General features: G+C 56.8%; 1 protein-coding gene across 1 annotated transcript; it reads left to right on the plus strand.

Annotated features, from left to right (window-relative positions):
- Positions 1–758: 758 nt before the first annotated feature.
- On the plus strand, positions 759–6097 carry LOC132227566 (aquaporin-2). The gene is made up of 4 exons (XM_059682816.1): positions 759–1259; positions 4442–4606; positions 4957–5037; positions 5614–6097. Exons 1-4 carry the CDS (start codon positions 900–902, stop codon positions 5821–5823), a joined length of 816 nt encoding a protein of 271 aa, XP_059538799.1. The 5' UTR covers positions 759–899; the 3' UTR covers positions 5824–6097.
- Positions 6098–12309: the final 6212 nt, after the last annotated feature.

The following is a 12309-nucleotide window of genomic DNA, read 5'->3' on the forward strand; positions in this document are numbered from 1 at the left end:
GCTTTGAGCACCGTATGTACATTATTTTATTTAATCCAAACCCCAATCCGATAAGGTCATTATTGTCCCCTTTTTACAGAGCTGGATGAGAAGGGGTTCACAAAGAGGGGCGAGGGGGTGCTGGAATGGAAGCCCGCAGCTGCCTGTCAACCCCAGGTTCACTCCATCACCCACCGCCGGGGTCCCACTGCCCCTGGAACCGCCCCCTGCTCATTTGGCTGGGGTTCCAGGGAGGGGGTGACACTTAGTGACTTATGGGTGATTGGCTGCAAGAAAGCAGGCACCGAAGAGACACAAAACCTCTGTGCCTCAGAAGGTCCGCGTCACAGGCCAACCAGTTGTTTTCCATCCCCTTAAAGAAGAAATAACTGGAGGTCAGACGCAGGAAGAACTCCCCAGTCACTAGAAGGGGCCGCACTGACATCCTCTCCCCTGGTCAGTTGTGGGTGAAGCATTGCCCCTGCCTTGGCCAACAGTTTGAGTCAGAGAGAGGGGTTTTGGCAAATCTGCAGAACCGCCATTCACAGAGCCTACGGGCCCGGGGAGGCCCTGGGGCAACAGCCCCGGGGTTAACCGAGGGGACAAACACGGAAAAGCAGGGGACGTCAGCCCTTATCTGGAGCTCATTAATGGGGAACATTAGTCAGCTGTGAAGGCCAAGATGGGGTGATAGGCATGTGGTGGGCAGGGGTGGGGAGTGGGGGCAGGGGGAAGCCATAGGGGTGAAGAAGTATTAATCTAAACTCCACCTCCGCCCCACGTGTCCAAATGCTGGATGGAAGGACCCTGTAAATGCCCATGACCCAGCCTCCCCAGAAACAGAGAGAGAGAGAGAGAGAGAGAGAGACCCAAGCCTCCTGCCCTGAGACAGCGGGGCCAGCTCTGAAAAGCTCCGCAGCATGTGGGAACTCCGGTCCATAGCCTTCTCCAGGGCCGTGTTTGCAGAGTTCCTGGCCACACTCCTCTTCGTCTTCTTTGGCCTGGGCTCGGCCCTCAACTGGCCGCAGGCCCTGCCCTCCGTGCTGCAGATCGCCATGGCCTTCGGCTTGGCTATCGGCACCCTGGTGCAGGCGCTGGGCCACGTGAGCGGGGCCCACATCAACCCTGCGGTGACGGTGGCCTGTCTGGTGGGCTGCCACGTCTCCTTTCTCCGGGCGGCCTTCTACGTGGCTGCCCAGCTGCTGGGGGCCGTGGCAGGAGCCGCTCTGCTGCACGAGATCACACCAGAAGCCATCCGAGGGGACCTGGCCATCAATGCGGTGAGTAGCCCGAGCTGCACCTCCTCCCCAGGGTTGGGTGGGATGGAGGGAACAGGTCTGGGTGAGGGCCTGGGTGCGGAGAGAGACGGAGGCTGCGGGGGTGGGGGCAGAGGTGCTGGAACCAGGAACACAGCTGCCACAGGAGCCCCAGGTGGACGGAGCAACAGGGCCAGAGCTGAAGCCCATAGGATACCCCGGCGCTGCTGGTACCTTCTGCCCTCCCTCGTGGAGGAAGAGCCTGCATTACAGTGAGGCCTGGGCTAGGACTCTGGAGGACAGGGCCCCAAAGTAGAAGAGCTTTCCGAGCTGGGAGGAACCTCAGAGTGAGTCCCGTGGGTCTTCTGAGGGGAGAAGGGCCCAACCTTCCTTCAGCATGCACTGGCCTCAGGCGAGGGGCTCCTCACAGCCTCGCACTGACACCTCGCAGCAGCGCTGCAAAGCAGGGATGGGCACCTCCTTCCTTGAGAATATGGAAACTGAGGCTCAGAGAGGGCCAGTGCCACAGCCAGACTTCAGACCAGGCTTGGCTGCAAAGCTCACGGTCTTCCGGCCGGAGCCATCACCTAAGTCTTGTTTTGCAAACAAGGAAACTGAAGCTCAGAGAAGGGAAGTACCAGCCAAAAGTTCTACAGTGTGTCAATCCCAGAGAACGTGCCAGAACCCAGGGGAAGCAAAGGGGCACTGTCTCTCCGGACCCTGGAGCCCGTGCGCTAACTGCTGACTTCATGAGTGGTGGCTAGCCAGGCACCTGGATGCGTTGGGAGCTGAGGGTGATGCCGCAGCTCCCTCCATGCCCCCACCCGCTCCTCTCGTGGGTCTGGGCAAGGCCTGGGCATCTGAGGGCGTGAGTGGGAGGAATGGTCCGTGCCCCTCATCAGAACCCTGACTCCCCCCCACCCAGACCCCAGCCCAAGCCCAGGCAGCAAGTGCCTCTTTTGGGCCTCAGTTTCCTGCATTTTGGGGCCTGATCTGTCCCTGGGCCACTAGGTTAGAGCTCTGGTGTCTCTGAAGAGTGCTGCACAGTCCCTGTGGCCACCTCCTCCTTGGCATGAGTGGCCCTTTCTCATACGAGGGGCATAGGCATCCCAATTGGGGAGCTTCTCTCTTCCTACTTCTTCCGAATGGACAATGCGATGGGGCTGGGGGCTCAGGGCTGAGAAAAGGCTAGGATGGCCTTGGCAGGGGACAGACTGAGGAATGTGACCATTTCCATTGAGGACAAAATTGGTTTAGTTGGCAGCGAGGAGAGGTTCACTTAGACGGAAAGAACAACTTCCTGAGAACAGGGCCAAGAAAGTCTCAGGATGTGACTGAGGAATCTCCTCTAATAGCAGGACGACGGGGCTGCTAAGGGGGCAGGGAGACTCTCAGTCTTGCTCCTCCATCATGTCAGTGTTGACCGGAGCCCTCAGAATGGAAGGGTCTGGAAGGTTTCCCCCAAGGTTATTACTACCTTGGGGAACTGAGGAGAACCCCACCTGGCGGGAGGGACTCAGCAGTGGGGCTGACTTACCCTGAGGCTAGAGGGAGCCAGAAGACTTTAAAGTTGTCCCAGGTGTCTTCTGAGGTCCCTAGAAAGGTTAGCCTGGCCACCAGGGAGTTACCATTGATGTGCACCTGCTCTGCGCCAGGCCAGATATCTCATTCTTGGTATAATGCTGTAAGGTGAAATCTGTGACGCTCTACCATGAGTGGTAAATTGAGGCTCAGCATTCAACTGACTCCAGTCACAGAACCAGTAAGTGTCAGCACCTGGAAATGGACCCAGAGCCATCTGAGACGTCCACACCGTCTCCCTTCGAGCAGCCATTTACCAGCAGGAATGGGGCTGGGGCTCTGCCACTGTCGATTCCAGTCCTCACACAATCCTCCCTACTTTTGTTATCCCCATTTTACAGAAGGACAAACTGAGGCTGAAGTAAATAGGGGCCCATGGTAAGTCAGAGGCCTCCAAAGTGTCTGCCTTTAAAGTGCTTTTCACTGTCTCCCATTACAGGCTTTGACATTGGGTCACAGGGGATTGAGAATAGGCCCTAGAAGACCCAACAGTGACAGCCCAATGGCTAGGATCCAGGGGTCGGGTTTCAAGGGCTGGAGAAGGGGCATGGGAGGTGAGAGCTGTCACAGCTCTACCTGGTTCAGTGCCCAGCCCCAAAGGGCAGGGTGTAGGGCACAGAATGACAAAACCCAGAGAGAAATCCAGTTCTGGGTGTGGTCCAATTATGAAATTACCTCTTTGCTTGGCCTCAAGTTCTCTCATTGCCCAAGGCAGGGTCTGCTGGGGTCACGGGCATCCCACATGGGCATGGAGGCAGCACCCTCACGTCAGCTCCCATGGTATGTGCAGGGAGCAAATCCACAGGGCAAAACCGAGGCCTGGAGTGCAGTGGGAAACAGGCAAAGTCAAAGGGAACAGTCCAGGGTTAGAGGAAAGGGTCATGTGCTAGACTTGTGGGGGGTACGGGGCACACTAGGACCATCCCCAGACCCGAGTCCCTGTCCCCGGGAGCCCTTTGACCATAGGCCTCTGGTTACATCAGTATCTTATGGCCTAGGGAGAGAGGAAGGCCTTCCTGTTACCTGGCCTAAACGTCCTGCTGTATTCAAAACCTTTTATCTTCTTGCTCTTCAAGAAACAGAAATTTTAGTTCAACCGATATGGCTCAGTGGTTGAGCATCGATCTATAAACCAGGTGGTCATGGTTCAATTCCCGGTCATGGCACATGCCCGGGCTGTGGGCTTGGTCCCAGGTGAGAGGCATGCTGGAGGCAGCCAATCAATGATTCTCTCTCATCATCGATGTTTCTATCTCGCTCTCCCTCTTCCTTCCTCTCTTAAATCAATAAAAACATTTTAAAAAGAAAAGAAAGAAAGGAAACAGAAATTATGAATTCCCCATCCTTTTCCGCTCACATTGTAGGCACACAATCCCAGCCCCCGAATCTAATGGTCTGTGGAGCATTTTTCCTACCTCTGACTGGGGAATCACGGGCTGTCTTTGAGTCCATCCCTCTGCCTTTGGGCCACGGGCCCAGGAGGAAGCCATCAGTCGTTTGGACTAAGGTGGCTGGTGAGCCCAGGTGTTCTGGCTCCCAGCCAGCCCAGAGGCCACTCTGGAGTCTTGGCAGGACGATGGAGCCAGTGCGGGAGCATGCTCACTGTTCCCCCGCTCTGTCCTCAGCTCAGCAACAACACGACAGGCGGCCAGGCGGTCACGGTGGAGCTCTTCCTGACCCTGCAGCTGGTGCTCTGCATCTTTGCCTCTACGGATGAGCGTCGCGGAGACAACCTGGGCACCCCTGCCCTGTCCATCGGCTTCTCCGTGGCCCTGGGCCACCTCCTTGGGGTAGGTCATGGCCTCAGTCTCACACAGACTCTCCCCCAGAGAAACAAACACACCCAGAGACCACTCTAGAGACAGATACACCGAATCCCCCCCAAAATGGCAGACAAAGACCCCAGAGGGACAGATACAGACTCTCGGGAAGGACAGACACACCCCAGAGGGTCTGACTGCCAGATACCTAAGGCCAGATATCACTCCAGCTGCAAAGGAATAGAGCCCAGGAAACAGAACATGAACTTCATTGCCCGCGGGGTGGACTCCCTTCAGGTTGAGCTCAAGGTCTGGAGAGGGGCACAGGACGCCCTGCCCAGTCCTCCCCGTTTCTCTCCCTCCCCTGCCTCCCACTGCAGATCCACTACACCGGCTGCTCCATGAATCCTGCCCGCTCCCTGGCTCCCGCTGTTGTCACCGGCAAATTTGATGACCACTGGGTAAGGGCAGAACCCTCCCGGCCCTCCCTCCCCTCCCCCAGAAACCCATCTCAGCCCGGCGGGAGCAGGCGGGAGAGGGGGACCCCACACCTTCCCCCTGGTCCCTGGGTCCACCCCGCAGGGCTGACCATCGCGCTCGGGCCTCACTGCCTTTGCGAGGATTAAGTGAGGTCACTGGTGCAGACAGACCCCTTGGTGCCTCCGGACTTGATAAACGGTAATAGTTATGCTGACACATATTTCTATTGGGCGCTTATGAGTGCTTAGTGCGTGCCAGGCCTTATTCTGAGTGCTTTGCAAATATTAGCTCCTTTAGTTTTCACAGCAACCCTAGTTGGTATTATCGTGAAAGGAAACTGAGGCGCGGAGAGGGTGACTAAGGTGTCCAAGTCACCCAGGCAGTCCGCGGGGAATCCGCACCCGGAACCCCAACTCACAGGTCGCCCCCAGCAGCCCCGTGGTCGTTTCTAATCACAGGACACGCACTTTATACCCGCGTGCGGCCCGGTCCGCACCCGCGGCGAGAGGAGCAGGGCCCCGCGCCCCGCGCCCAGCGCCCTCCGCTCCCGCCCGCAGGTCTTCTGGATCGGACCCCTGGTGGGCGCCATCCTCGGCTCCCTCCTCTACAACTACGTCCTGTTCCCGTCCTCCAAGAGCCTGTCGGAGCGCCTGGCCGTGCTGAAGGGGCTGGAGCCCGACACCGACTGGGAGGAGCGCGAGGTGCGGCGGCGGCAGTCGGTGGAGCTGCACTCGCCGCAGAGCCTCCCGCGCGGCAGCAAGGCCTAGGCGCCCCGCCCGCCGACGCCCGGCCCCTGCCAGCCCACCGCCCCGCCCCGGGTCCAACGTTGGCCCCCGGGGCAGAGTAGCTGCCTCCAGGGCCTGCACGACTCCCAGGGGTGCGGGGGGGGGGGGGGCGGTGAGCCTGGCCCACCCTGTCTGGAGGCTGCAGGCTGGAGAGCAGTGGACTCTCTCTGGCCCTTTGCAGGGAGCTGGGGACGAGCTGGGAAAGGAGGGCGGGTGAGCGGGCAGAGGAAGATTCTGGAAAGTCTGCCTCCAGTAGTGGGTGGGGTTGGGGGGGTGCAGGCCCCACCTTGGGGGGTCTGGGAATGGGGTTTTGCTAGTGTGCAAGGGTGTTCATCCCCAAATGCCTCACTGTCCCCAAGTGTAGGGTTGTGCATGCTCTGAGTGTGAGCAAGCGTGTGTGTGTGTGGGGGGGGGGGGTGCCCATGTGCACTGGCTGGCGGCCTCTCTCACTTTCCCCTTGGCCCCTTCCTCCCTTCCTGCAGTAACTCCACTTCCTCTGCCCGGGGCCAGGGACCCTCCCCAGGCGCTCTAAGAGTGTGCTCCCTGGAGAAGGGAAGGGCCTGGAGGCCACTGTGAGGCGCAAGGACCTGAATTCCCTACCTGCCCCTCCTGGAAACTTTCCCGGATCTCAACGCTGGGCCTAAGACTTGTCAGGACCCATTGCTAGAGGCGGAGAGGTATCGACCAGAGAATGGCTCCCCCAGAAGTGACCCCTGGAAAAAAGGAAAACTGGGTGGCCAAGGACCCCCTTCTGCCCTGAGGGAGGATCTTTCCAAGGGAGGAAGCAGGTGTGTGTGTGTGTGTGTGTGTGTGTGTGTGTGTGTGTGTGCATGCACCAGCATGTATGCATGTGCCCCCACCTCCAGGGGGCTCTAGACCTAGAGATTAGCCGCCCACTGTGACAGAGAAAACAAACATTCTTTGTGGGCCCGTGGCTTTTGTCTTGGGAGAGGGAGAAATTTGCAACTAGACACTTCTTGAAAGGAGACACTCCATTTCGCAAGTGAGCCCTCTCACCCAGCACACCCTGCGGCTGGCTGAGCAAGGAAGGCACTCAGGCACGAAACCACAGGCACCGGGCAACACCCCTCCCCCACCCGTCCCACCCAGGCCCCTCCCCAAGCAGCAGCTCTTCCCCTCTCCGTCCCTCCTCCTCATCCCCAGTGCTCCCTCCCTGCAGCCCCACCACAGGGCAGGTATTGTGGGGAGAGGAGGGAAGGGAAATGATTGTCCAGGCAGAGGCAGGTTTGTGTCTAGAGCCCGGGCTGCTAAACTTCCAGGCCTGTGCATTGGCTCTCAAAGGAGATGAACTGGGATTAAGTGAGATGCTGCAGGTAAAGATGCTGTGTGAACTGTGACTCCTCATACCATTATCACTCATTATTGAAATCATTTCACCATTTCCGCTTCCTGGGGCTAGAATGAAGAAGGGGTCTGACCCCCCTCCTCTTTTTACCTCTTTTAGTTGGTAGTCAGAGCAGAGGAGAGCCCCGAGAACCCCAAGGTGCAGGCAGAAGGAGATAGGCTTGGGTCTGGCCCCTTCCTGGTCCGGCCTCTGAAACTCTCCTGACCTGAGTGCACGCTGGTGGCTGTCTCCTTTCTTTCTTCCCACCACCCAGACCATCCATTCTCTCCTTCCTCTCCAACCTGCTGCATAGCTACCTTAAGAATCACACCTTGAGCCCCTTCTGCGTGCTCTCTGATGCCTTCATGCTTTCGAGGCGTTTATATGTATCTGGACCCACTGCGCCAAGCACCCCCTGCGCGCCAGTCTCCAGCCCCTTCCTGCCCTCCGCTCCCTTCAGAGGTGGACTGAGTACCAGGGACATTTCCGTCACTGTGCCCGCCTCTGCATCTGTCTTCTCTGTCTTCCTTGACCAAAGCTCCCTTCGGGGTCAGAAAGAGGCTGCCCTGGGTCATTGGAGATGATTCTCCCAAACCCCCGGGGACCAGCCACTTGACCTCATTACAGGGGGAAGAGTCGAGTCAGAGACCACAGTGACCTCCAAGGCAGTACGCCTGGTAGCTGACTGTCCTCCTCTGAAAGTTCAAAAACAGCAGGGCCTGGATGTGTCTCAGGCACTTCATCCCCACCCCACCTCACCTCAACCTGTCCCTTTAGAAGTTACCAAGAATTTCTCTCGATATCTGTTTCACTTCCTGGGTTTCATCTCCCTCAGAACTAAATGTGAGATCCCCACCACATCTAGCCCCGATTGCCCGGATTGGGGTTCCTGAGGTCAGAGTTCAAAGCAGAATTCAAAGTGATGGGAGTGGAGGGGAACTGACACCTGTTGGGCATCTCTTGTGTCCCAGCCTCTGTGCTGGGTGCTTTACCTGCATTATCTCACTTAATCCTCCTAAAACTGCAGGCAGGTTAGGGAAGGACAGTGGCCCCCAACCACGTGGGGTTTTATTTCCAAAGCACTCCCTTATCCCAACCCTGCGAGACAGGCAGGGCAAACGCTGTCATGCGCCGCAATATGACATTTAGGTCAACAACTCATCACATATGCGACGGTGGTCTCATAAGATTATAGTGGAGCTGAAAATTCCTATCATCTAGTGACAGTCATAGCCATCGAAGCGTTGTAACATCATAGCACAACAATCACGTTTGTGACGATGCTGGTGTAAACAAACCTACTGCGCCGTCAGCAGTATAAATGTATAGCACACGCAATTACTGGGTTTATACCATCCGGGTCTGTGTACGTTCACTCTATGATGTTCACACCTGACAAAATTGCCTAACGATGCATTTCTCAGACTGTATCCCCCTCGTGAAGCAGCCCATCCCTGTACTGTTCTCCCTCTTTTATGAACTGAAGCTAAGAAACAGGTCTAAAGTCGTGGAGACAAGACTTGAACTGAGGCCTTTATTCAAAACCCCATGACCTTTCCAGTCAGAAGTCAGAGGAGACCAGGTCCGGTCTGAGGCCAGTCCTAGGCCGCTCTTGGAAGCCCCTGGCAGACACCAAAGTACACAACTGAGCCCGCTCAGCCCAACCCACTGACTTGTGGTGGACACGGGGCCGTGGGGAGGGCTCTGGCAGGGCAGGAATAGAACGACGAAGAACACGGGATGGTTTCTGCCCTTGAGGAGCACTCAGCGTGGAGGAGGGTGGAAGTCAGTCACATCTCAAACCAGACAGAGGCCGGGCAGCATAGAGGCGGGTGGCTAGGTCCCCAGGCCGGGGACAGAGAAGGCTCTGAGCTGACCACTGGGTCCCAGCAGCATCCATTCCCATAGCCCCACTTTGTGCCAGATAAACACCTGCAAGTGTTGCTTTGATGTTTTGTACCTTTAAGCTGTATGTATGCAATGCCTCCCAGCTAGACTGTACGCCCTACAGGGGCAGGGCTCCTTCCAGTTCTCAGATGGCATTCTCCCGTCTACCTTCACTCATCCGTGTTGTCTGGCACAGTGCCCTGCATATCGTAAGCTCAATAAATGCTCATTTGCAAATAAGTGCTCTTTCTTCCACAACTTAGAAATGGTCACTACGGTCCAAAGCGCCAGCAGGCAGACTGGGGTCTCTGGCATGTCCTGGGCTCCCCAGAGCTGCTGTTAGGAATGGTGCAGCAAGGATTTTAATGCTCAACTAATTGGTGGCAACCTGGCCAGATGAGCATCAGGGCTCTGTGACACAGGTGGTACCATGGAGAGGGCACCAAGACATGGGTAGGTTCTTTCCTAATGTGTGCAGGGTGGGAGGATCTGACTTTATGGCCTGCAGACACAGTAAAGAGCAGCCCCTTTTGGTCCCCTCGTTCTGGCTGTAGCACTGTGTTGGAAAATCAGGGCAGGAACCTCCAGGGTCTGGGACAAACCTAATGCTCCACGTGTTCAAAACTGACCACCTGCTCCTCTCCAAACCTGCGCTTCCCATGCCCGGACGTATAAACCAGGAGGTCACGGTTTGATTCCCAGTCAGGGCACACGCCTGGGTTGCAGGCTGTCTGGCACAGTGCCCTGCATATCGTAAGCTCAATAAATGCTTTTGGATCCCCAGTGTGGGGTGTGCAGGAGGCAGCTGATCAATGATTCTCTTTCATCATTGATGTTTCTATCTCTCTCTCCCTCTCCCTTCCTCTCTGAAATCAATTTAAAAAACGTTTTTTAAAAAACACCTGCTCTTCCCTCAGTCTTTTCATCTCAACTGATAACAACTCCATTTTTCCAGCTGCTCAGGCCAAAAAGCTCATTATCCTTGCCTCCTTGCTCTCACATGCCCCGTGAGCTCCATCAGAGACTCCTGTCAGTTCTACCTTCACAGGGGATCCAAAATCCAGTCACCCTCACCTCAGGTCCAGGCCACCATCATCTCTCCCTGGGCAGGTCCCTATCAGTCCCCCTGCTTCCATTCCTGCCCCTCCAGTCTCTTCTCAACACCACAACAGAGGGGTCGTGTTGCAAACTTTGTCAGACCACATCGGTCCTCGACTCAGTGACTTCCTTGATCGCTCAAGTGAAGCCAGCAGTCCTTTGGGGGGCGCACAGGTCTACCCACCTCCACCACCTCTGTCCCCACCTCCTTAAGCCTCCCCTTGCTCCCTCTGCTCCAGCAACACTGGCCGCTCCCTCTGCCGGGAATGCTCTTCCCTCAGACATATGCATGGTTCTCTCCCTCTCCTCTTTCAAGTCTTTGTTCAGCTGTCACATTCTCCCTAAGACCCATACTGACACCCCTTTACAATTTCAAAGAAACTCCACTCCCACCCCAGCACATACCCTATTTTTCCATTGTACTTAACAGATGCTATTGTACTTAATAATCTGCCTATGTCCATTATTTGTCCTCTGTCTCTTTTCACTAGAATACTAGCTCCAGGAGGCAGAGACATTGTCTGCTAGCTCATGGCTATATCTCCAGTGCCTAGAACAGTGCCTGGTACACAATAAGTGCTCAATAACTCTTTGTGGAGTGAATGAATGACTATTTCCCAGCACTGGGGATATGTGTAGCGCCAGGGGCATCACCTCCTGTCAATTACCTTATCATGTCTACCCCCAGCCCTCCAGAGAACACAGCGGTCCCCATGTGAAGAAAGGAGAGAAGGCGCCCTCCCTGAGATCCTCTAACTCTCCCTGCCACGGATGGGGAGACCCATCTCCCAGCCCACAAAGGCCCCAGGGAGGCACTCCTCTGGGGCTGGCAGGGCAGGGCCCAAGTGCTCAGAGGAAAGACAAGTCCAGGACACAGGAGCTCCTATAGTTCTTTGTGACAACCTGGGGACCGAGTGACCCTGATAGAGAGTTGGGAGAGAGGGAAGGATTTCAAGCACAGGCCTAGGAAACATAACCAGCTGCCCCGTCTGAGCAATCTTAACAGCCAGATCTCCTTCTTCAGCCACACCAGGCCCGTTCCTGGTGACACTGTGGGTCCCCTCGCAGGTCACGGTGTGACTCTGGACCTCTGAGCCTGGGTTTCCTCACACGGAGCTCAGAACCGACCCACACCGTGGAGGCCAGAGACCTTGGTTAGATGGAGAGGACTGGGCCAAATCCTCAAGCAGTAGCTGCCCCTGGTGGCCAGTCTCCCAGGAGCACTGCTGAGTCCTTCCCACTCCAAGACACCTGTGGGCTCATGCAGACAGTGCCCAGGGAGAGACGCTAAGAAAGAAGGTGGAAGGTGCAGACTGGAGGCAAGTTCAACAGCCCTCAAAGCCTGTGGGGTTATCAGGGTCCTTGTTCCAGTCTGGGCGGGGACCACAACAAGCCCTGAGCCCCAAATCCTACCCACAGCTGCCATGCTCTGCCAGGAGCAGGGCCCCAGGACCCAAGGCAGAAAGGACAGACAGCCCTCCGGCCTTAAGAGGAGAGATGTGGGGGAGGAGCTGCTCCAACAGGAAGCACTGAACGCAGGAGGAACAATAGCAGGGTTTCTTCGGTCCCTGTTTTCTTTGGCCTCTTAGCTGCCACGGAGCCCAGAGCCCGGACCTCTAGGCCCTTGGCTCTCCGCCCGGCCCCTCCCCGTAGCCCCTGCCTGACAGACTGACAGAGGAGCACCTGTTCTTTCCCTCTGCTGCGCCCGCCACCTTAGCGCCACACAGAGCCTTCAGGGGGCTTTTTAAATTATAGTTGCAACATGAGGAAACTTGACTTAGCCTCACTCTGTGCCAGGCTCCGTGCTAACTGCTTCCCAGGGACACACAGGGGTGGGGGCTTGGAGGAGGCAGGTCTGCAGTGCAGCCCCTCTCCTGGGATCCTGACAGTCATTCCCGGCCCCTCCTCCAAGCCCTGAGGGCGCTCCAGCCTCATTCCCCACATGCCTAACCCGGAGACAGGCAAAGGGAGAGGTGGGAGGAATGGTGAGTCGCAGCTAGGAGCTCGGAGAGAAGGTGCAAAGACAGGAGGGAACTGGAAGAAAGGGTCACCCAGCCCAGGGGTGGGGGGACCTGACTTTGAGGGCATTGAACAAGACCACGTGTAAGAGAGACAGACATAGAAATGAGGTAGAGGCA

This window comes from Myotis daubentonii, chromosome 2 (genome assembly GCF_963259705.1).
Source record: "Myotis daubentonii chromosome 2, mMyoDau2.1, whole genome shotgun sequence".
NCBI lineage: Eukaryota > Metazoa > Chordata > Mammalia > Chiroptera > Vespertilionidae > Myotis > Myotis daubentonii.

What these genes read in the sequence shown, in the direction of transcription:
- LOC132227566 (XM_059682816.1), top strand. Translation starts at nt 900, where the DNA reads ATGTGGGAACTCCGGTCCATAGCCTTCTCCAGGGCCGTGTTTGCAGAG. An exon ending in GGGACCTGGCCATCAATGCG is followed by an intron (nt 1,260 to 4,441) that starts GTGAGTAGCCCG and finishes CTCTGTCCTCAG; the next exon opens with CTCAGCAACAACACGACAGG. An exon ending in CCCTGGGCCACCTCCTTGGG is followed by an intron (nt 4,607 to 4,956) that starts GTAGGTCATGGC and finishes CTCCCACTGCAG; the next exon opens with ATCCACTACACCGGCTGCTC.